Source organism: Paramisgurnus dabryanus, chromosome 3, assembly GCF_030506205.2.
Source record: "Paramisgurnus dabryanus chromosome 3, PD_genome_1.1, whole genome shotgun sequence".
Taxonomy (NCBI): domain Eukaryota; kingdom Metazoa; phylum Chordata; class Actinopteri; order Cypriniformes; family Cobitidae; genus Paramisgurnus; species Paramisgurnus dabryanus.
The window spans coordinates 14,372,554-14,396,460 of NC_133339.1; the positions used below are offsets into that span (position 1 = coordinate 14,372,554).

Sequence of the window (23,907 nt, forward strand, 5' to 3'; positions counted from 1 at the left end):
GGTGACTTTAATGCAAGGGTGGGAAGTGATTGTGAAACTTATGCTGGAATCCTTGGAAAGTTTGGTAAAGGTAAAAAGAACACCAATGGAGACCTCCTGCTTAATTTCTGTGCTCAACAAGAGCTATGTCTCACGAACACCTTCTTTAGACAGCCAGATAAGAACTTCTTTACATGGAAACACCCACGCTCTGGACACCATCATCTGTTAGACTATATTGTTACCCGTAGGAACGGCCTCCATGAGGTCATGTGCACCAAGGCCATGCGTGGGGCGGAGTGCTCGACTGACCATTATCTTGTGAGATGCCAGATCAGACACAAGATAACTGTGCCAAGGAGAAAAACTAACGGCATACCCCCTAAAAAACTTGACCTGGGAAAACTTGCAAATGAAGAGCACTGCAGAAGGCTGGCTGAAACTGTGTCATCTGCAGTAAATGATGCAAAAGCCAAAATGGTAGGATTTGAAGATATTGAAGAACAATGGCAAGTCCTGAAGAAGGCAGTCTATTATGCGGCAGAAAGGACCTTAGGTCACCCGCATCATAGGACACCTGACTGGTTTCAGGAACATGATGAGGAGATCCAGAAGCTGCTGGATGAAAAACACCTCCTGCATAAGCGACATCTGCAGGAAAACTCTAATGGGAGTAGGGCTGCCTTTGCTGAGATTAAGACCAAAGTACAGAGAGAGGTGAGAAAAATAAAGAATGACTGGTGGTGTAGACAGGCAGAAAAGTTGCACACCATGGCTGACAACCATGATTACCATGGACTGTTTGCAGGTCTAAAGGTCATTTATGGTCCAAGGAGCAACGCAGTAGTACCCGTCAAGTCAGCAGATGGAGGAAAACTTTACACTGAATTATGTGAGATCCAGAAAAGATGGAAAGAGCATTTTTGTAATCTGCTAACTCAGCAAGGATCCTCTGAACCAGATGCCTGTAGATGGCTAATGGGACACCAGAGTCGTAATGACCTCTGTTATGAGATTACTATGGAAGAGCTCGAACAAGCCCTTAAGGCCACAGCAAGCCATAGAGCACCAGGTCTAGACGGAATCCCCTCAGAGGTGCTCAAGAAAGGAGGAAGAGTACTCAGAGAGGAGCTCCTGAAACTTTTTAATAGTTGCCTTGTTCATGAGTGTGTACCTCAGGATTTTAAGGATGCACTGATTGTTACAATCTACAAGAGAAAGGGAGACCGAGCAGACTGTGGAAATTACAGAGGCATTCACTTACTAGCCATAACAGGCAAAGTGTTGGCAAAAATAATACTCAACAGGCTCAAAAACATCGCTGAACAAGTCCTACCAGAGAGTCAATGTGGCTTTAGGTCGGGGAGATCTACCACTGATATGATTTTTACTCTACGGCAGTTACAGGAGAAAGCAGTGGAGCAACATCAGCCTCTCTTTGTGGTGTTTGTAGATTTTTCTAAGGCTTTCGACACGGTCGATAGAGAAACCCTTTGGAAAGTCTTACAGATCTATGGATGCCCCGAGAAGCTTGTTAACATCATCAAGCAGTTTCACACAGGGATGAAAGGACAAGTCCTCATTGGTGGGGAACCCAGTGAGGCCTTTGAAGTTAACCATGGCGTGAAACAAGGATGCGTGCTAGCACCCACGCTTTTCACATTATACCTCACAGCAGTGTTAGATTCAATAGGCCTTGATCTGCACAAGGGGATCTTTATTCGCACCAGGACAGACGGCAAGCTCTTTAACTTAGCCAGACTTAGAGCACCTACTAAGACCAGAGAACTATGCATCCGGGAGCTGCTATATGCAGATGATTCTGCCCTCGTTGCTAACAACGCTGAAGATATGCAACATATAGTGGACCGGTTTTCATGGGCAGCAGATTTGTTCGGATTGAACATCAACATCTCTAAGACCGAACTTCTGTATCAACCACCCCCAACTTCATCCAGCATTATGAAAGAGCCACAGCCGGTGAAGATACATGGAGAGCCCCTGAAATCTGTCAAGGCTTTTACATACCTGGGCAGTACAGTGACTTACACAAACTCCTCTGACTTGGAAGTTGAAAGGAGAATTCAGTCTGCTACCAAGGCTTTTGGATCTCTCGAGAAGCGCCTCTGGAGCTGTCACGACATCTTGTACAGCACAAAAGTGAAAGTCTACAATGCTGCTGTACTCCCCTGTCTGCTCTATGCTACTGAGTGTTTAACGCTCTACAGCAGGCATATTAAAATGCTTACACGAGTTCAGCTACGTCATTTACGTGCCATTTTACACATCAAATGGCAGGATCGAATCCCAGATATAGAAGTAATCCAACGAGCTGGCTCTGTCAGTGTTGAAGCCCTTATTACATCATCACAGCTGCGATGGGCTGGACACGTGCGTCGAATGAGTGACAGCCGACTACCCAAAGCAGTTTTTTACGCAGAGCTAAAAGAGGGCAAAAGAAACCGTGGTGGTCAAAAACTGCGTTTCAAAGATGCCCTGAAAAGGCATATGAGGAACTCTGGGATATCTCCGGAAAGCTGGGAGGAACAGGCCTTGCAACGTAAGAAATGGCAATGCATATTGAAAAAAGCAGTTGCAGCTGTTGAGAAAAGGCGTCAGAAAGAATATGAGAAAGCCCACGAGAGGCGGCACTATTCTACTTCAGTAAAAGACTTTGTCTGTAGCAAATGCCATCGGTGCTGTAGATCGAGAGCAGGCCTCTTAGCCCACATGAGAGTCTGCCTATAATAGCCTTCAGTCCAGACAGTCATCGTCGATACACGACGGACTGCCGATGAATGGAATATGGCCCAAAAAACACTACAGTGTAGTGGTTTTAATGGTGAAAGCTAATGGTTCTATTGATATTTTAATGGAAACAATTAGAATTTTTGTAATGGTTTTATTGTTTTTTCAGCAGGGCGGTAGGACGCGAGTCCGGTTATATTGCAAATGAACAGCAGAGTACTTGAGGTCGTCATTCAATCTATCCAAATTATGTGCAGCCCTTTCTTATTTTAAAGGGGACATATCAAGAAAATCTGACTTTAAAAAGGGAATTTAAAAGGACATAACCAAAAACAGCACATTTTTGCTCACACATACAAAGTGGCAATTTTATCAAAAATTATTTATATGGTATTTTGAGCTAAAACTTCACATACACACTCTGGGGACATGAAAGATTTATTTGACATCTCTAAAAAGTCTTGTAAAATGTCCCCTTTAATTCATTTTTGCAATAAAACAAAATATATAAAATGCAAAAACCTTGCTTGCTTTTGTATAAAAAAATGAATATGTGGTTCAGGTAACACTGATTAGGCTACACTGATTAATACATTTATTACTAAATGAAATATGATGTTAAGCACAACCATTTATTATAAAAGTACAAATATTTTGTACAAATATGTAGTAAACACAAGTAAAAAAAGGTTAAAGTACAAAGGCAGTGGTTCAGTGTTAAGATTCTATAGAAAATATATGTGATTTAAGTTATGAAACTTAACTTTAACACCGGTTAAAACAATAATAACAAATAACAGACTTTATATGAATAATTAAGAGAAATACATTGATGAGACCAAAAAAAATCCCAGTTAGATGCACTATATTGACAAAAGCTTTGGGACACCTGCTTTTATATTCTTAATCCATATGGTTTAAAATGGAGTTTTGTCCACCCTTTCAGCAATAACAGCTTCAACTCTTCTTGGAAGACTTTCTACAAGGTTAAGGAGTGTGTTTATGGAAATTTTTGACCATTCTTCCCAGAGGGCTTCAGCTGCTTAGCTATTTGTAGCAAGTCTAACTCAGTAATGGAGTTAAACTCATTTAGAAAGGCAGTGACATTTAAAATATGGTTAAAAGTAGTAATAGTAGTAGTATTAGACAAGGGAATTATACCCTGCCTGAGAGTCCTTATCTTGTCTTCAAAAAATAATAAAAACTCATCACATGATGGGGACGTAACCCCAGGAGAGAGACCAACTGATGGATTAAGAGTGGCATTAATGATATTAAAAAGAGTCTGTTCATGTCTTTAATATAGTGTATATCCAAAGGGAATATTTCATGTTTGACCATCAGACACTGAAGAGCAGAGCAGCTGCACTGAAACAGCGGCAAATTTCAGAAGGACTTGCCGAGATGATTCTGCCCTTGATGGTGTACACAGCGCTGACGGCCCGCTGATCAACTTGAAATCACATATCCAAAATCATCAGAGGAAATGTTAATATTAGGTCCTATCTTTACTAACTGACCACAGATTTGAAGTTTATTCATCTATATTCTCGACTAAACGGCTACATTTTATGACACAAAAAGAGTAATATTTCAAATATTGTGTGGGTTTTAAACTTCATTGCCGTTGACGTGAAATGCATTCTGGGAAACATGGATGTCGTAAGTCCACAAAGTCACCTCCTGATGCATCCTCGATAAAATGAGCAGATCAATAACACATCCGGGGATGTTAGGTGAACTTAACTTGATGTAAACTTGGAACTGGAACAGTACTTGGGCCGCAGCTAATGACGTTTCACAAGTCCACAAGAACACAAGTACAGACAAGAACACATATTGAGAAACGGCCTGAATCTATTTTGCCGTACGCCATTTTTGGCTTTTGTATGCATGTAGACTTTTAGTAAGGATCCTCCAGACAGTTTTATTAATAAGACCTCAGCTGATTTATAAACTTTGTTGCCATATCCACACTGTTGACACATGAATGGTTTTTATCGAGTGTGAAATCTTGTGTGTATTTTAAGGGTAGCTTTTGTTTTGAAACTCTTTTTACACTCATGGCATGTGAACGGTTTCTCTTCAGTGTGAGTGCTCAAATGTACAGTAAGTTGATATTTTCTAGTGAATCTCTTTTCACACTGTTGACACACGTGTGGTTTCTCTCCAGTGTGAGTGTTCAAATGTGCTTTAAGATTTAGTTTTGTCCTGAAACTCTTTCCACACTGATGACACGCGTATGGTTTCTCTCCAGTGTGAATTCTCATGTGTCTTCTAAGGTCACGATTCATTTTAAAACTCTTTCCACACTGTTGACATGTAAAAGGTTTCTCTCCAGTGTGAACTTTCATGTGTGTCTTAAGAGCAACTTCACTTTTAAAACTCTTTTCACAGTGAAGACATTTGTAAGGTTTCTCTCCAGTGTGATTTCTCATGTGAGTCTCAAGTCCATGTTTATCTCTGAAACTCTTTTCACACTGAGGACATGCGTGAGGTTTCTTTTCACTGTGAGTTATCATGTGTCTCTTAAGAATAAACTCCATCCTGAAACACTTTCCACACTGAAAACACGCGCATGGTTTCTCTCCTGTGTGAATTGTCATGTGTGCTATAAGGCAACTCTTACTTCTGAAACATTTTTCACACTCCTGGCAAGTGAACGGACTCTCTCCAGTGTGAATTCTTTCATGTATCTTAAGGCTACTTTTAACTCTGAAACTTTTCCCACACAGATGACAAGTGTAAGGTTTCTCTCCAGTGTGAATTCTTAAATGTATCTTTAGTTTACCTGCAGTTATAAAACTCTTTCCACAGTGATGGCATGGATGTGGTTTCTCTCCATTGTGAACCTTCATGTGTTCATTAATTTCAGGTTTTGTTCTGAAACTCTTTCCACACAGATGACACGTGTAAGGTTTCTCTCCGGTGTGAATTCTCATGTGTATCTGAAGTTGACCTGTATATAGAAAACTCTTGTCACAGTAATGGCAGGCGTGTGGCTTCACCTTGTGAATTTTCCTGTGCTTTGTAAGGCCTGATTGAAAGGTGAAACTCTTTCCACATAGATGACACTTGTAAGGTTTTTCCCCAGTGTGGATTTCCGAATGTTTCTTAAGGTCACCTGCAGTTGCAAAACTCTTTTCACACTGTTGACAAGTGTAAGGTTTCTTTCTGGTGTGAATTCTCAAATGTCTCTTAAGAACACTTGCAGTTGTACAACTCTTTTTACAGTGATGGCACGCGTGTGGTTTCTCTCCAGTGTGAATCCTCATGTGTGCTTTAAGGTTAGCTTTTGTTCTGAAACTCTTTTCACACTGTTGACATGTGAAAGGTTTCTCCTCACTGTGAGTCCTCTTGTGATCTTCAGGGCGTTCATCTTCACTGAAACTATTTTCACACTTTATGTCTTCTGTCTTCAGAGTTTCTTTCTGTGAAACATTATGGTTTATTTTTACAATCTGATGTTTCTCATCCACTTCAGGTTGACTCTCCTCTTTCACTTCCATCAAATCTAAAATGAAGACAGTAAATAGTTCATATTGATAAATCAGAGTAACAAAAATCATTTTAGATTGTCATGTATTCATCACTAAATATTGGATTCTATCATTTTGTAACATGTTTTGTTTGAGTTAGTTTGTATTTCTTTTTTTAACTAAATATAGGCCCAATTAATATGAGTTTATGCACCTCAATGTTTTAGTGAAAATAGCATTATCTGTGAAGTGTTGCAAAATTCCAGGAATTTTCAGAGCTGGAAACTTACCATGGGAATTAACAGTGATATATGAGAATTAATGAGAATAAACTGGGAATAAGATTTTTTCAGAGATGCCTATAACAGGAACACTGTAAAAAAAAAACGTTTTTTTACAGGTAATATTCTGTATATTTTTACAGAATTTTCCAATTTTTTCATTAAACAGTAAAATGCTTTTGTTTTACAGATATTTTCTGTTATTTAAATATTTACCATTAAAATGACAGTATTTCCTTGTAATTAACAATCACATCAAAATTATGTTTTTTAAAGGCAATTCATACTATTTTTACAGATCAAAAATGTATTTTCACAGACATTTGCCGTTAATTTTCACAAACATTTGCCGTTAATTTTCACAGACATTTGCCGTTAATTTTCAGACATTTGCCGTTAATTTCCACAGACATTTGCCGTTAATTTCCACAGACATTTGCCGAAAATTTTTACAGACATTTGCCGTTAATATTCAGACATTTGCCGTTAATTTCCACAGACATTTGCCGTTAATTTTCACAGAAATTTGCCGTTAATTTCCACAGACATTTGCCGTTAATTTTCACAGAAATTTGCTGTTAATTTCCAGACATTTGCCGTTAATTTCCACAGACATTTGCCGTTAATTTCCACAGACATTTGCCGTTAATTTTTACAGACATTTGCCGTTAATTTTTACAGACATTTGCCGTTAATTTTCACAGAAATTTGCCGTTCATTTTTACAGATTAAAAAATTATTTTTACAGAAAATTTCTGTAAATGTTTTATTGATTATTTTTCTGTAGAAATGTAAGTAAAATTACATAAATCAGTAAATTTATAGTGTTTTAAATGTATCCCTCTTCAGCATTGAAACTTTTAGGGTTTTGCTCTTGCTGCAAAGTAAGACCACGTCCACTGTTAACTCACATTCCACCTCAATCTCTAACTGGTGAACATTGTTCAGCAATACTACAACATGACTTCATCAAATCCACTTCTTTGGTTTTGTGCTGCTTGTAGCTATACAACTTGACTAAGAAATGTTTTTGGAGCTGCAACTTGTGTCATGGTAGCCTACACTGTAAAAAAAATTACTGTAATTTTTTTTAACTGCTGTAAATCATTTAATGTAATGTAAACTAAAACACTTAAAATAACAGAAAATCACAGATGTAGCCAAATGCATTTATTGTTCAATAGTCCAAAACTTTCCAATGCATTAAGATAATAAGTATTAGTTTCCAAAACTCTCCAATACAATGCAGATCACAAAATAAGGCTTAAGCCTTGGAAATACAACAACGAATACCACTAAGCACTGCAGCATTTAATTAACCACAAAGGAACACATTACTACATAGTGACCAAACTTCAGTCATAAATTTACAGTTTAAACAAACACACAAGAAATAGTTTTAACTGTGCCTACCTTTAAATTGCTTATCTATGAAGATAAACTTTTAAATTAAACACAAACTTGAAAATCTTGTCAGAGTCTCTTCTTCAATTCCATTGGAATTAACTGGCAAGCCATTCAAAGTCCATTAGTTTTCGTAGCAGTGTTCATACATTTGGGTTCATTCCATGCCTTTATTTGTCTCACATTCCAGCAGCAAATTTTTGATCCAGTTTCCGGACTGATGCCCACAACTTCTCTGTTAAAAAAAACAACAACCAGAAGATCTTATTATAAAAAATCAGCATATACTAAAACAATAAAATAAAAATTTGCTAGAAAAAGATTTTAAAGTTTTAGTTCTGCCAAACATAAAAACTGTCCAGGGCAGTTCCTTTAATTCATACTGGGTTTATAACAATGCAGTATGGGTTGAAATTAGAAAATTATTCACAAATAGATGCACATTTACTGGTGAACTTGATGCACAGTACAAATGTATTTTACCATCCACGAACAAATGTCTTAAATTTGAATATATACAATTCAGAATTTAAATTAATGTGTATTGATTTATACAAATGGAGACATGTATGTGAATAAAAATGCAAAAAATGAGATGTGCATTTGTGGTTCAGGTGACACGCCTGCATTTATCCCGTTCTGTTTATTTGGATTTTGAGACTCATTTCCCCATGTAAAGCATTATATGAGCCAAATATAAACAACTATCGATGAATAAACCAAACAAATGCATTTCATTTTTGTGTCCGTAAAATTCAATATTCAAATGAATGTGCATAGATTTGTACAAACAGAGACATTTGTGAATTTCAGTGATTATATTTTGTATCATTATATCACAATTTGTGCATGCAAAAATGCTGATGTGCATTTGTGAATCAGGTGATACATGTAAATTCACAGGTTCATTCAAATTTTGCGACTTTTGTTGCGTGGTTTGTATTTAACCAAACAGGATGAATGCATGTACATCGCCTAATTCACAAATGCACATTGATGTTTTTGCATACACAAATTGTAATAAACTAATAAAAAATATAATCACTGAAATTCACAAATATCCCAATTTGTGCATGCAAAAACAAAACCACTAATGTGCATTTGTGAACCAGGCAATGCATGTGCATTCATCCTGTTTGATGCACATAATTAAATTCCAACACAAAATGAAACGCATTTGTTTGGTTCATTCATTGATAGTTGTTTGTATTTGGCTCATAAAATGCTTTAAACGGCAAAATGGAAATCTCAAAATCCAAATGAACAGAACGGGATAAATGCAGGCGTGTCACCTGATCCACAAATGCACATCTCCTTTTTTGCATGGGCAAATTATGATATATATAAATACATAACAAAAAAAATTAACATTTTTATTCACATACATGTCTCCATTTGTACAAATCAATACACATTCATTTAAATTCTGAATTTCATATATTTAAATCTTATGGCATTTGTTTGTGCATGGTAAAATACAGTTGTAACGTGCATCAAGTTCACCGAGAAATGTCCATGTATTTGTTATTTTGACTAATTTCAACCCATAAAGCAGTGGTTGTAGTGTTATAGTTATTAGTATCTGCTCTAGAGTTTGCATTTTTATCATAAACCCTTTTGATGCGTGTTCAGCAGGCACTCATTTTGACAATACACATGATGCACATGGTTCACATGATGCAACAAACACATATTTTGAATTTGCTCCCCTGAAAAAAGAAGTCACTAACTAAAAAACTTAACCTAGAAGTCAAAAAAACTTGCAAGTATACAATAGATATTTGTTAAGAGTTTATGCTCTGAATTACCTCTGAATAAACTCAAGTGTGCATGCAGCTTGATTCTGATACGTGTCTGATATGCCCCAAATGCCTCTAAACATGGGCCCAGGACAACCTTCTCTTCAGATGACAACATCCATTTGCTTGAGGTCATCAATTCACCTATATAAATTAAACTTGGATTAATAATGGTTGTGACAGTATGGTTCATGGCATGCACTGCAAAGAAGAGCTTAGTATTTCTGTCTTTTTTCCAGTCTAAATATATTAAAATTCTTAAATCAAGATGCAGAATATAAGATAAGAAAAATGACAAGAAATTTTGTCTAGCTTCAATCTAAATTAAGTGAATAAAAAATAATTTAAAATGATCTTTTTTGGATTATTCGACTGTATGTACCTTGTGTAAACAACAACAAAAAAACAGATAACACTAGAAAAAAATTAATCATTACAAAAGAAAACAAAAAATAGTTTGTATTCATTGTATCCAAATTACCTTGGATGATCAGTGAGTGTAGATGAATCCGATAATCCTCATTCCATGTAAGCTGCAGTTGCTGCTACCTAAAAAAAATTAAACTATATTTCATATAAACAGGACATAAAAAAAACTAAATATGGCAGCTTCAATTAGAAGGGAAAAAGTATTCTTTTTCTTATTTTGGAAGTGAATGGGGCTCATTAAAGATTGGGTTACAAACATTCCTCAAAATATCTTCCTCCGTGTTTGAGATGTCATGAATATGAAGTGAAATGCATTTAACATACTATAATCTTGTATTACAAAATGAATTTAAGTAAAGCTGTACTCATCTTTCATACAAAGATGGGTTCAAATGTATTACAAGTGGTACCTAAATACATTTTTAAATTAGATTTTAGCATATTTCATATGTACTAAGGAACAAAAAATGTAGGCTATATTAAGTACAAAATTAGTACATGAAAATAGAGCACTTTGAGTAGATTATAGAATTGTACTTGTCATTGATCAAGGTACTTGACTTCATGAGGCGAGGCGCTGCAAGAAACGACATATGGATGACATCAGAGTAACGCGAGAGCGATTTGAAATCAGCCTCTTCCGCAACATTTCTCGCGGTACTCTGATGTCATCTTTGTCAGTTCTTGCGGCGCTGCGTAAAGTTGAGTACACAAAAAACCTCGAAGCAGGACAATTTATCTATTACTTCTCAGCCTGAGAAATACAAGGTTTGGCGTGTGAGCGTGTGAACTGACTGAAATGCGTGTGTATCACGGTGAATGCCTGAGACTTGACTTGAGAGCCCTGTCTTCCAGCATGCCATGTGCAACAAACTAACACGCGCATATTACATCAAATGATATGCTATAGACTCGCCCAATAAATTCAGCAAAGAAACTAACGCTAATACCCAACTCTGATGAACGTCTTGTGTTTGCAATGTGACAAAATAAAAATATTACTTACACGATTGAAGAATTATCAGATGCAACAACTTCTTTCCACTCCGTAGACATCTGTCTGCGCATACTTGCAATGCGCATGTGCACCGCGCGCAAATTTGCTGATGACGTCGTGACATCACACGTACTGCGCTATGCACATGTTGTCTAAATGTGTTTCTTATCAAATATTTTTGACAAAGATTTGTACATTAAAAGAATCTACATGCATGTTTATAATTCATTTAATAGGCTACATTTATTGCAGTTATTGTAAAGTGCCAAAGCTTTTATTTCCAAACTAGTACCACAGCTGACATTTTCAATAAATACATAAAATAAAATAATAAGTGTCATTACATGTTGTCCTGTAGCATTTACATATTAGCCTATTTTAAAAATACAATATTGCAGACATACTGTAAAATTTGCATTTAGCATGCTCCCACAATTCATTGCAAACTACAGCAATGTAATTTTCAAATTATATAGGAGAGAGAGAGAGAGAGAGAGAGAGAGAAAGAAAACAGGGCTTAAGACAAATTTGATAGAAGATCCACAACAACCATTATTAAAAAGTCAGCCTCTCTCACACCCCATCTGCATTCAAACAAAGCAACATTCTGTGTATTTGTAATATGTAAACTCAATGGACACTCACGATTCTATTAAAGACTTAGACCTAGTCCACACGGACCAGAGTATTTTTATAGCCGTGGCATTTTTAAACGTGGTTCGGCCGTTTGTCCACGCAAAAATTCAGTATCAGGGCACTAAAACCAAACATTTTTGAAAATCCCTGCCAGGGTAAGGATTTTAAGAAAACGATGGATGCAGTATTGTCATTTAGACAGTTAAACCAGGGTTTTTGCCCTGCGACGTCAGAGTGTGCGCCGTTATCTGCTGTATTTGACGTCAGAGGTTATATTGTTGCCTACTGGTGTGGCATGCTCTTGACAGCGCTTGATAGCGTGTTTTTGCTTTTTCATGTGGACAGAGATTTCTTTTAAACTGCGCATGTGTGAACAGGATTTGTTTGGAGGAAAAACTCAGGTTAGAAATTTCCATGTCCATGTGGACTAGGCCTTATTTTCCTGCATTTTTGCACTGGCGGGATTTCAAAATGGCAAACTTAGGCCTTGTTCACACGGACACGGGTATTTTTATAACCGTGACTTTTTTACACCTTTCATCCACACAGACACGCAGTATCACGTCACTAAAACTGAACATTTTTGAAAACCCCTGCCAGGGTGTGTATTTTAAGAAACGCCGAGTGCAGTGTTGTTGTGTAGACAGTAAAACCGCCTTGCAACGTCACTTGTGTTAGGCTTCTGATTGGCCACGGTGGCTTTATGATTTGAGTAATATCACCGCCTGCCAGTGTGGCATGCTCTTGACAGCGTGTAATTTCGTGTTGTTCCATGTTCATGTAGGCAGAGATTTCTTTAAGCGAGCATGTGTGGAGGGGATTTTCTTTAAACCGCAGCAGGAAAAACTCCAGTTATAAAAATACCCATGTGTGTGTGGACTAGGCCTTAGCTTGGCCAATAAAAAATTACAAGAATCATTGTTGTTGCCATGAACTTTTATATTTATATCCTAATATAAACTAAGGTATTGTTATATGAAAACCCCAATTTTGTGATCAACTTTCAAGTATTACAAATAAAGGAAGTCTTGGACATTCAAAAAACATATGAAAAACATCATAAGCATTACAGGACAGAACAATCTTATTAAACTTTGATACCGAGCTATTTGAGGCTATAATACAACTCTACACTGAAGATCTCCACATCGCTTGGAGATAGAATGTTTACACAATACTCTCCATGATGGATGTACTTCTTCACAAATAGAGATTTTATCCCTTCATTTAGTATCTGTTTTTCCTTGCAAATGTCCAACATGCACAGATTTTACACACAAACGTTTTTCTTTGCCACATTATGAAAAACCAAATCCCTGTCAACAATGCAGTCTGGTTTATATTACAACTCATCCATTTTTAGGGGTCACCTTCAGCACAGGCAAGTTCTGGGGTGTAAAACCATCTACCAGGGCTGAGTTCATACAGGACATTAATGCATGGGGCAAAGCATCCCTAATACACTTAATTATCCTGCCCACAGTTCTCAGAGATTTTAATTTAACCTGTGCAGCAAGTGATTACACAGTTTGTGTAATCATAATCATAAACACACAATAATCATAAAGCACAAGTAATTTTTACAGTTTACCACACTTTTGTTATTTTTCAGGCTGTTTACCTAGTGACTAATGAAAAGTCTCATACATGAAATTATCTTGTATGAAATTGATTTGTCCATGTTGAAAAATAGGGTGGATGATGTAGTGAAGTATAGGGTCAACAGTCATAGGCTACAGGAGAAACCCCAACAGAACCTTTGTATATATATATATATATATATATATATATATATATATATATATATATATATATATATATATATATATATATATATATATATAGACCATTTCACAAGATGTAAACAACACTGGTCCAGAAGCACTTCCTGTTTCCGTTTTTTAACACTAGATAAACGTTGGGATAAAATAAACCAACAGAACATATAAACCTGAATTAACTGAAGTTAAACAAACATCTTAAAGATAATAATACATGTGAAATAAAAAAATAACTCACAAACTGTAACAGGAAGTGTTTCTGGACCAGTGTTGTTTACATCATTTGAACTGGTCTATATATGTATGTATGTATATGTGTGTGTGTGTGTGTGTGTGTGTGTGTGTGTGTGTGTGTGTGTGTGTGTGTGTGTGTGTGTGTGTGTGTGTGTGTGTGTGTGTGTATGTATGTATGTGTATATATATATATATATATATATATATATATATATATATATGTGATTGTAACTTTTGTTGCCTTTTCAGACTTTGTTTTGACAAAGATCAAAATATTTCCACAGAATAATAAAAATAACATTATTCTAATTTCAACTCCATACAACTAACATTCACAATTTTATTCAACAGCACACTTTATGCATCTCTTGTTTGTGTGTGTATGTGTGCGACACAGATTCAAATTTGCCGCCAATTCCCGCCCACAACGTCGAATGTGTCGTAGGTCGTAACAGTCGAATGAGCAGCAATGATTTGGTCACGTGTTTTAGAAGTTTGAATTCACAAACGGATGTCATGCGACTCCTCAACGGGTTTGCGCGGATATCTTCGATTCACTGCTTTAGGTGAGCCATCCTCGGATATCATGGAGCTGCATTTGCATTTTGGAATAAGGAATATGTTTTCTCCTGCGTTTCGAACGAAGGTAAGAGTGTTTTCAGTTCAATATAAAAAGTATGCATTTGTAACTGGTGTGAATTATTTGAATCGGTTTTTTTCCCTATATTGTATTATTTTCTTGAATTTACTGGTTATACTCCGTTTTATAATTAAAATGGGTTAATGAACCTCAAACAATTTTGTTCATATCATTGTTCACAAGGAAGAGAATATAACGTTGAATTAAGGGAACTTTTCTTCGGGTCTTCGTTTAGGGTGGGAACGTCATCGGATCGGTGCAACATCTCCCGGGTTTCTCCATGTACAACGTGTGATGGTGCTTTTCTCGTAGACGTTTCTCTGGTATGCTGAGTTTTATCGTTCAAATGCATATTTTTGCTCAAGGGCTCAACAGCATTTGAACGTGTTGGTTGCGATGAAGTGTTGAAGTTTTTAAGTGTAAGCACATTATGAATTTCATAATCTTATAATAATCATGTTACGCTCTGTGTCTTCAGGACAGACAGTGAGAGAGAAGCCGTTGATCCACTGATGATGTTGGTCTGTTTACAGGTATGTTGTTTGTTTAATTATTTTTTATGAAAGAAAATAGATCTGATTAACTGTTAATAAACATGCATTGTACATCGTGTTTTAAGAATCCATTTGAATGATATTTTGTGCTGTGCGTGACGCACGTGGTCAGGCCTGCACATGATGTAGGTAGGTGCTAAATGTAGTAAATGTTTCATTTGGATGTTTCTCATGTCATTGTAGTTGTTTCATTAGAAGGTTAAATCATAAGAATATGAATTAATAACATATTTCAATGTAATCTAGTATATTTAATGTTGCTATATAACGTTACTTATAATACACTATTAGACTGCATTAAAGTAGACCTTTGGTCAATTTTAACATTTTAGCTTTGTTGTTTGTAAATGGAGTGCTGTCAGTACAGAGAACAATTAATACAATTGTTGTTGGCTACACTGTGTTATCCTCTTTTAAAATTTGCACCCAGTTGACTAAAATGGGTCCAGTTATGTTCTTTTAGCCTCTTTAACACCCTGAAATAGTTATCACAAGTGCCCAGCAATGTAAAGTGTTTTCTTCTGAGTGAACACTGTAAATATGACTGCAGTATATGTTAAAGGTATGCATAAAAGTGATGTTAATTCAGCCAGCTCGCATACCTCGGTTTACTTCCCGTTTTCCAGTGTAGTCCACATTAATCGATTGTTGAATTCGAATGATCCAATATGTCAAAAAAAAAATTATTCCACAAAAAAGCTATTGCCGTGGTTATGTCTATAGTAATGAATATGTAGCAAGTAAAATAGGCCGTAACTTATGGACATACGTAACCACTGCAAATTGTTTTTTTGTGGATTGCATGAGTCGACAGCTGATAATTTTTATGCATATCTTAGCAGAATAAATCCCTTCACATTGCTGGGCACTTGTAATGACATTTCAACGGTGTTAAGAAGCTAAAAGCACATTTACAACAGGGCTGCATTCAGCCCCGACAAAACGTTGCACCCTGCAACACCCTGTTCTAATGACGCAAGAGTTGCAACTACGGTAGCTGAGAAGGTCATTCCTTATGTCTTTTTAAATGTTATTTTTTAAATCCATTGTACGAGCTGTCTCTTTAGTATCGCGTGTTTGCTGCAGTTATGACACACCCACCAAACAAGAGAAAATGTATCTCAAACCGCGTTGCATACCGGTGCACACCGTTTTCAGGAAATATGTTGTTCAACCCGGAAACTGTAGCTAAACGTTGCACACTGTTTTAAACTTGAACGTGCCCCAGGCCCTGTTTCAGTAAACAGGGGGCATATTCTAAAAAGGAGGATAACACTGTAAGCAACAGCGATTGTTTTCATTGTTCTCGGTACGGACAGCACTCCACATCTGCAAACAACAGAGCTAAATGTTAAAATTGACTGGAGTTCTTCTTTAATACGAATGTTAATGTGATGTTTTATAAGGAAGATAAGAGATGTATATATTGTATTCCGTTTTCTTTACTTGCATGCATTTCATTATTATTTTTTATTGTCTAAGTTAATATCAGTTTACCTGGGCAAGGCTGACGAGTGCATGCACGTTGCTTCTCTAGTGGATGTTTCTTAGAGGCTGTTTACACTTGGCATTAACATGCGTTTTCGTTGATCGGATCACAAGTGGACGACGTTAATGCCAGGTGTAAACGGTGTTCAAAACGTTTTGAGCTCGTCCACTTTCGACCACTTTCAACCACATCCAGAGGTAGTCGGAACCACTTTCGATCGGATCTCTTTGGAGTTGCGGAACGCACATGTGGTTGAATGTGTTCGAACAGCCACACGCGACCGCCTTCTCTCTGCCCATTTATCTAATTTAATATACTAAACACAAGTTTTACGTCTTTTTTTTTTTTACTTCTGGCGTGAACATACGGTGAACAGCTCTATTTTTAGCCTTTCATTGATACAACTTAAGGGGGTGATCTCCGTAGTTTCGTTTTGAAAGCGTGTGAAAGTTGCGCGATCCCATTTCATCAATTGCGCTGAAAACTCAGAGAAAGCTCTAACATATACATATACAAAACACTGTGCAGCATGTTTACTTAAACACAAGCAGCGGACTCCGACATAATATTAGTTTGCGTCCATATAAACTCATAATTACTCCCGCTCGGGTTTGAATGACAGCAGAGACACTCGGCCACAGTCTCACAGACCATCCCCTCACAGTATTCAGGACAGAAGCGGTCGAAAGTGGACAAAAGAGACGGATTTAAATACCAGGTGTAAACGTAATGTGTTTCTCTCGTGAAGTGAAATACGTTTTTTGGGCACACGTGAATGGGTGTTTTTGCTACTGCTTTATAATCAGTGAGGCACAAAGCAAATCTTGAAACAGCGTGAAACTATATTTGTGCAATGTGCGCATGTCAAATGATCAAATCTGAGGTAAATCTTGTGTCATATAAACACGCACATCATTCCGATCACATTAAGTGTTCATGTAAACACTATGATAGGAGGCTAAATGTGTCCATGTAAACGTAGCTACTGTTAAGTGATCCTGTGGTCAAATAATTATAATATTTTGTATCATTAAAGTAAACTTTTTTTTTCTTTAAATCAAATGATATATTCACCACAGTATTGTGGTCAAACCTTAATATCAATCATAATAACAGGTTAAGTGTTTCCTCCATTAATGAGTTTGGAAATTTTAAAGAATGCTTAAAGGAATAGTCTACTCATTTTCAATATTAAACTATGTTATTACCTTAACTAAGAATTGTTGATACATCCCTCTATCATCTGTGTGTGTGCACGTAAGCGCTGGAGCGCGCTGCGACACTTTGATAGCATTTAGCTTAGCCCCATTTATCCAAAGGTACCATTTAGAGATAAAGTTAGAAGTGACCAAACACATCAACGTTTTTCCTATTTAAGATGAGTAGTTTTAGAGCAAGTTTGGTGGTACAAAATAAAACGTAGCGCTTTTCTAAGCAGATTTAAAAGAGGAACTATATTTTATGGCGTAATAGCACTTTTGGGAGTGCTCTGGCTCCAAACCAGCACCAGCTCTCCCTTGGTGGAAAAGGGGTATCAATGCTTCCTCCATGATGAGTTTGGAAATTAAAAAAATGCATAAAGGGACACTCCACTTTTTTGAAAATATGCAAATTTTCCAGCTCCCCTAGAGTTAAACGCTCTGGGTCTGGCTGTACCACTTTTAGGATAGCTTAGCATAATCCATTTAATCTGATTACACCATTAGCATCGCGCTAAAAAAATTAGAGTTTCGATATTTTTCCTATTCTAAGCTTGACTCTTCTGTAAGTTACGTTGTGTAGGTTACTAAGACCAATGGAAAATTAATAGTTGCTTTTTTAAGGCTGATATGGTTAGGACTATACTCTCATTCTGGTGTAATAATCAAGGATTTTGCACTAATTTCGGGCACTGCGTAATATCACTGCTGCAGCCATGTTACGGCAGCAAAGTCGTTGATTATTACACCAGAATGAGAGTATAGTGCTAACCACATCTGCCTAGAAAATCACAACTTAATTTTCTGTTGGTCTTAGTACACGATGTAACTACAGAAGTCAAGTTTTACATAGGAAAAATATTTGAACTCTTTGTTTTTTTTTAAACATGCATTGCTAATGGACTAATCAGATTCAATGGATTGTTAAGCTATGCTAAAAGTGGTAAAGCCAGACCCGGAAATCGGCTGAATGGATTCCAAAACGGTAAGAATCAAATGTTTAACTCTAGGGGAACCAGAAAATGAGCATATTTTTTAAAAAAGTGGAGTGTCCCTTTAAACTAATCCATTACACTTTAAAGGTGCACTATGCAAGAGTTATTCATAGTTAATCCTAAACCTAAATGTTAATAATTTTTTTTAAATATTTCCTCCTTTTGTGATTTCAGATTATAGAAAAACCTGTGCTTGTGGATCTACATCGGATGACCATGGCAACCCAGGTGTGGAAAATTAGACTGTTTTTAATCTGAAATCTGTGTAATCTAAGATGGACAATTCTTCTGACACCATATGAATGCATACTGTCGTCTGGCAGAAGCTAGATCATTTAGATTATAAAGTTATATGTTTTTACACATGCATCTATTTGCTTCAGAAGGCCTTTATTAAAGGATTAGTTCACCTCAAAATGAACATTTCCTGATCATTAAAGGAATAGTCTACTCATTTTCAATATTAAACTATGTTATTACCTTAACTAAGAATTGTTGATACATCCCTCTATCATCTGTGTGCGTGCACGTAAGCGCTGGAGCACGCTGCTACACTTCGATAGCATTTAGCTTAGCCCCATTCATTCAATGGTACCAATCAGAGATAAAGTTAGAAGTGACCAAACACATCAACGTTTTTCCTATTTAAGACGAGTAGTTATACGAGCAAGTTTGGTGGTACAAAATAAAAAGTAGCGCTTTTCTAAGCGATTTAAAAGAGGAACTATATTTTATGGCGTAATAGCACTTTTGGGAGTACTTCGACTCGCCTGAGAAGTCCGCTCCACTTCTCACTCTCATAATGGGAGAGGGAGGGTGTTACTGCGCAGAGTCGAAGTACTCCCAAAAGTGCTATTACGCCATAAAATATAGTTCCTCTTTTAAATCCACTTAGAAAAGCGCTACATTTTATTTTGTACCAACAAACTTGCTTGTATAACTACTCGTCTTAAATAGGAAAAACGTTGATGTGTTTGGTCACTTCTAACTTTATCTCTAAATGGTACCATTGAATGAATGGGGCTAAGCTAAATGCTATCAAAGTGTCGCAGCGCGCTCCAGCACTTACGTGCACACACACAGATGATAGAGGGATGATTCAACAATTCTTAGTTAAGGTAATAACATAGTTTAATATTGAAAATGAGTAGACTATTCCTTTAACTCACCAATGCCATCCAAGATGTCCATGTCTTTTCTTTCTTTAGTGTAAAAGAAGTTAAGTTTGAGGAAAACATTTCAGGATTTTTCAACACAATGGACCTCAATAGCAAATTAATGCAGTTTCAAGAGGCTGTACACGTCACAATCCCAGCTGAGGAATAGGATCTTCTTTAGTCATTTTCTAAAAAAACCCACAAAAACCTTTATAAACTTTTTTTTATCACAATTGTTCAGCTTGTGCTGGTCTGCGATGCGCCAGGCATAACGTCATCACGTTGGAATTGTCACCCGTCATGTCATTTATCTAATATATTTATCTGTGTACTCCATTTAAAAAGTCAGGGAAGGGCAGCAAATTCCATCTAATTTTCCCTCCAATTTCAACATCTTTGTTTTTTATTTTATTATTATTTAAAATGTTTCCAACGTGATGACGGAATGTACTGGTCTTCAATGTGCCAGGCAAGATGACCATTTGTGGTTAAAAAGTATATAAATGTTTATTATTATTATTATTATTATTATTATTATTTTAGAAAATGATAGATCGTTTCAGATACTGTAAGACCCTATTTCTCAGGTGCGACTGTGCACAGCCCATGAAACTGCATTGATTTGGACTTCAACATTTTGGTTGCAATTAAAGTCCATTGAGTGGAGAAAAGTCCTGAAATGTTTTCCTCAATGAAATGTTTTTATTTTGCCAGTAAAATTTTTTATTTGACACAATTATTTTATTAATTATCATAATGTAGCTATTTTTCATACTTTGCTTGTATTTCTACTGTCCAATTAACATTACATTTTTGTTTACAATTCACTTAAATGACTGTTCTGTTTTAAAGGAGGTACCCTTTACATTTTTATAGTTTTTATTTTACTGCAAGAAATAACATTTCTTAGTTACTATGCATGAGATTAGCTATATTTTAACACAAAATTATTGTTGGTAGACATGGCTGTTTTATATAACGACAACTAAATACCTTAATTTCCAGATTATGTATGTAGCTTTTGAGGTATTTTAACATACTATGATTATTTTTCTATTGTCCAATAATTCTGTTAAAATATATTTCTGTAATATTTTAGTCTTTGATTTTATGTACTTATTGGGTTTTATACATTGTTCTTAGTTGTTTTGTAAAGATAAGCTATATTTAAGAGTAAACTGTTTTTTTACAATGTATTTTCACATACTTATTACGCTTTAATACACGTCTTTTAAATAAAATGACTAATAAAAACCATACCTTTACAGAGATTAACCTGAAAAGTAGTTGTTTTTCGTGCATTTTCACATACTTGCTACGTTTTTACACGGGTCTTTTTAATTATTTTACAAAGATAAACTGTATTTAAAAAAATATTACTGTATAAATACAGAGAACTTAATAAAGTAACTATTAAAAGCCGTACATTTACAGAGATTAACCTGAAAAGTAGATGGTTTTCATGTATTTTCACATACTTATTACGTTTTTATACAGTTTTTTTTAGTTATTTTAAAAGGATTTTACTATATAAATACAGAACAATTAAATAAAATAACTAATAAAAGCTGTATATTTACAGGGATTGACCTGAAAAGTAGTTGTATTTCGTGTATTTTCACATAATTTATCTGTTTTTCTACAGTTTTATAACAATTATTAACAGTAATATTCTGTAATTTAATGAATTAGGACTGTAAAAGATTCTCTGTATTTTTACGGTTTTTGTATGTAATTTTGAAAAACATTTTTTACCGTAATTTGACGGAATTTCTCTGGCGACCGTGCTGCCAGAGATTTACCGTTTTTTTACGGATTTTTTTTTTACAGCGTACTTCATGTATTTTCACATACTTAATACGTTTTTATACAGGTGTTTTTTTTGTTATTTTACAAAGATAAACTGTATTTTAAAATAATATTACTGTATAAGTACAGAGCAATTTAATAAAATAACTAATAAAAGCCATATATTTACAGGGATTGACCTGAAAAGTAGTTGTATTTCATGTATTTTCACATAATTTATCTGTTTTTCTACAGTTTTATAACAATTATTAACAGTAATATTCTGTAATTTAATGAATTAGGACTGTAAAAGATTATCTGTTTTTTTACGGTTTTTGTATGTAATTTTGAAAAACATTTTTTAACCGTAATTTGACGGAATTTCTCTGGCAACTTTGCTGCCAGAGATTTACCGTTTTTTTACAGATTTTTTTTTTACAGTGAACTTAAATGTACTTAAAAACTCTTACAGCATAATTGTTTAAAACAACAAGATTTAATGGAATTTTAGTTGAATTTATACTCTGCACATTCTTCAGTCACATAGCACACTGCTTACTGAAGGGCCGTTGAGGCTCAAACCCCCTGCATGAACTTGACTTCTTCCATAACATGCACAGATAACTTCTTGAATCCTGTACACAAAATAATGTCAAAATGTCCTACCACCTCAAGACCAGATATTGCTCTCTTATCAAATTCCACCAAACAAGTGGATCTGCTGGAGCTTATAGTTCCTTGGGAAGACCGATTGGAAGAGGCCTTTAAGAGGAAGCTCGCCAAGTATGAGGGACAGGTCATTGAGTGTCAATGAGCCGGATGGAGAGCCAATAGAGGTAGGATGCAGGGGCTTTGTAGCCCGATACCTGTAAAGAGCCTCAAGATGTCTATGACTCAAGAGAGGGGATCCATGGGGTCAATGTAGCTAGATTTGCCAAATGGACACAAGTTGGGGTCTGATCAGCAATGTATCCAGTGGCATCAGAAGATTTATTTGCACAACATTAACCTGATTCCATCAGTGACGACCAGGAAAGAACGTTTGACAACCACACAAAGCGGGGTTACTACTGGAGAGTCGGTAACAGCTCAGAGAGACGACAATCAGGGCAGAACAGTCTGGCAACAAAATCTGTGTCTTCTGTGAGGGAGACTCCCACAATAAGCTACGATGAACCTAAAGAAAAAATACCCCCAGGGGTGTCCGAGAGGGCGGAGGATGAGCACCCCAACTGGATGGATACAATGGTATTACAAAAAGGCAACAGACAAATGATTATGAGCAAGCAGTGTACATGTTGCAAAATCTGTAAGAACGAGCGAGGCCTAAAGATCCAACAAGGGAGTATGAAGTGTCTGGTGGGGACAGGACCAACACAACACACAGGTGTACAACCTGTTGAGACGCAGGAGGAGCCGAGCCCGAAGATACCCCACAGTGCCCGGAACCTCCAAGTGTTTCAAATGAATCCCTCTAGCATTAAGACTGAAAGGAGGCAGATCATTCAATCTCTGGATTTCAAAAGCCCTTTCTGTCCATCAAAATTTTTTTAGCTCCCTTACCCATCTCTGGACATCTGCCTTGGCTCTGGAGTGAGTCAACCTTTTGGCCTGGCAGGTTACATCATTTTGCCAGGCACAGAAGGCCACTACTCGTCTATGAAGTACCAATCTCGACTCTGGAAACCTTAGAGACGAAAGTCAGCAGCCACCTCAGAAGATGGCTGGGGCTTCCAAAAAGTCTAAGTAGAATCGCACTCTACGGATACCGCAACAAATTGCAACTGTCGTTCAAGTCCTTGGAAGAGGAGTTCAAGGTAACACAAGCCAGGGAAGTGTTGCCATAGAGAGACTCAAGTGATTCAAAGGTGGCAATGGCTGGGATTGAAGTGAGGACTGGTCGGAAGTGCAGAGGTGGGTAGAGTACCCAAAATCTATACTCAAGAAAAATTACAAGTACTTGTAAACAATTTACTCAAGTAAGGGTAAAAATCTAATTATCTACTTGAGTTACAGTAAAAAGTATTAGATGATAAAACTACTCAAGTAGTTAGTTACTAGTTACTTCCAATCTGATAGAGAAGAAGCGTAAAAACAATACATTTCAGACTACTTGGAGGGCTTTCACAAACCTCTTCATTGTCGTATTTCGGTATATGGGTAAATGACTCAGTACGAATGAAGACTCTCTCGCCCGCCCCTACCACCTGTAGGAAGAATACCCCACTTGCAAGTTCGCTGTATCCGACCCACCGTCCTTCAGTCTCGCAAAGTCTCAGATATCGCGAGAAGCAGGATCACTTAACGGCAAACAACAC

At 36.5% G+C, this 23,907-nt stretch overlaps 1 protein-coding gene and 2 long non-coding RNA genes across 3 annotated transcripts in view; 1 reads left to right on the plus strand and 2 right to left on the minus strand.

The window, feature by feature from the left end:
* Positions 1-3,442: 3,442 nt before the first annotated feature.
* The window catches only part of LOC135768996 (uncharacterized), a 34,554-nt gene continuing 14,089 nt past the window's right edge, over positions 3,443-23,907 (minus strand). The window contains exon 3 of the mRNA XM_065278351.2: positions 3,443-6,241. Within this exon, the coding sequence (XP_065134423.1) occupies positions 4,725-6,241 (1,517 nt within the window). The 3' untranslated portion in view covers positions 3,443-4,724. The remainder of the gene's footprint in view (positions 6,242-23,907) is intronic.
* LOC135769048 (uncharacterized) lies at positions 7,180-11,194 on the minus strand. Its single transcript, XR_010542355.2, has 4 exons — positions 11,126-11,194; positions 10,172-10,239; positions 9,700-9,834; positions 7,180-8,126 (listed from the first exon to the last, which is right to left on the minus strand). It is a non-coding gene; the product is annotated as an uncharacterized lncRNA (long non-coding RNA).
* On the plus strand, positions 14,069-19,178 carry LOC135769039 (uncharacterized). The gene is made up of 4 exons (XR_010542341.2): positions 14,069-14,413; positions 14,643-14,730; positions 14,886-14,940; positions 18,819-19,178. It is a non-coding gene; the product is annotated as an uncharacterized lncRNA (long non-coding RNA).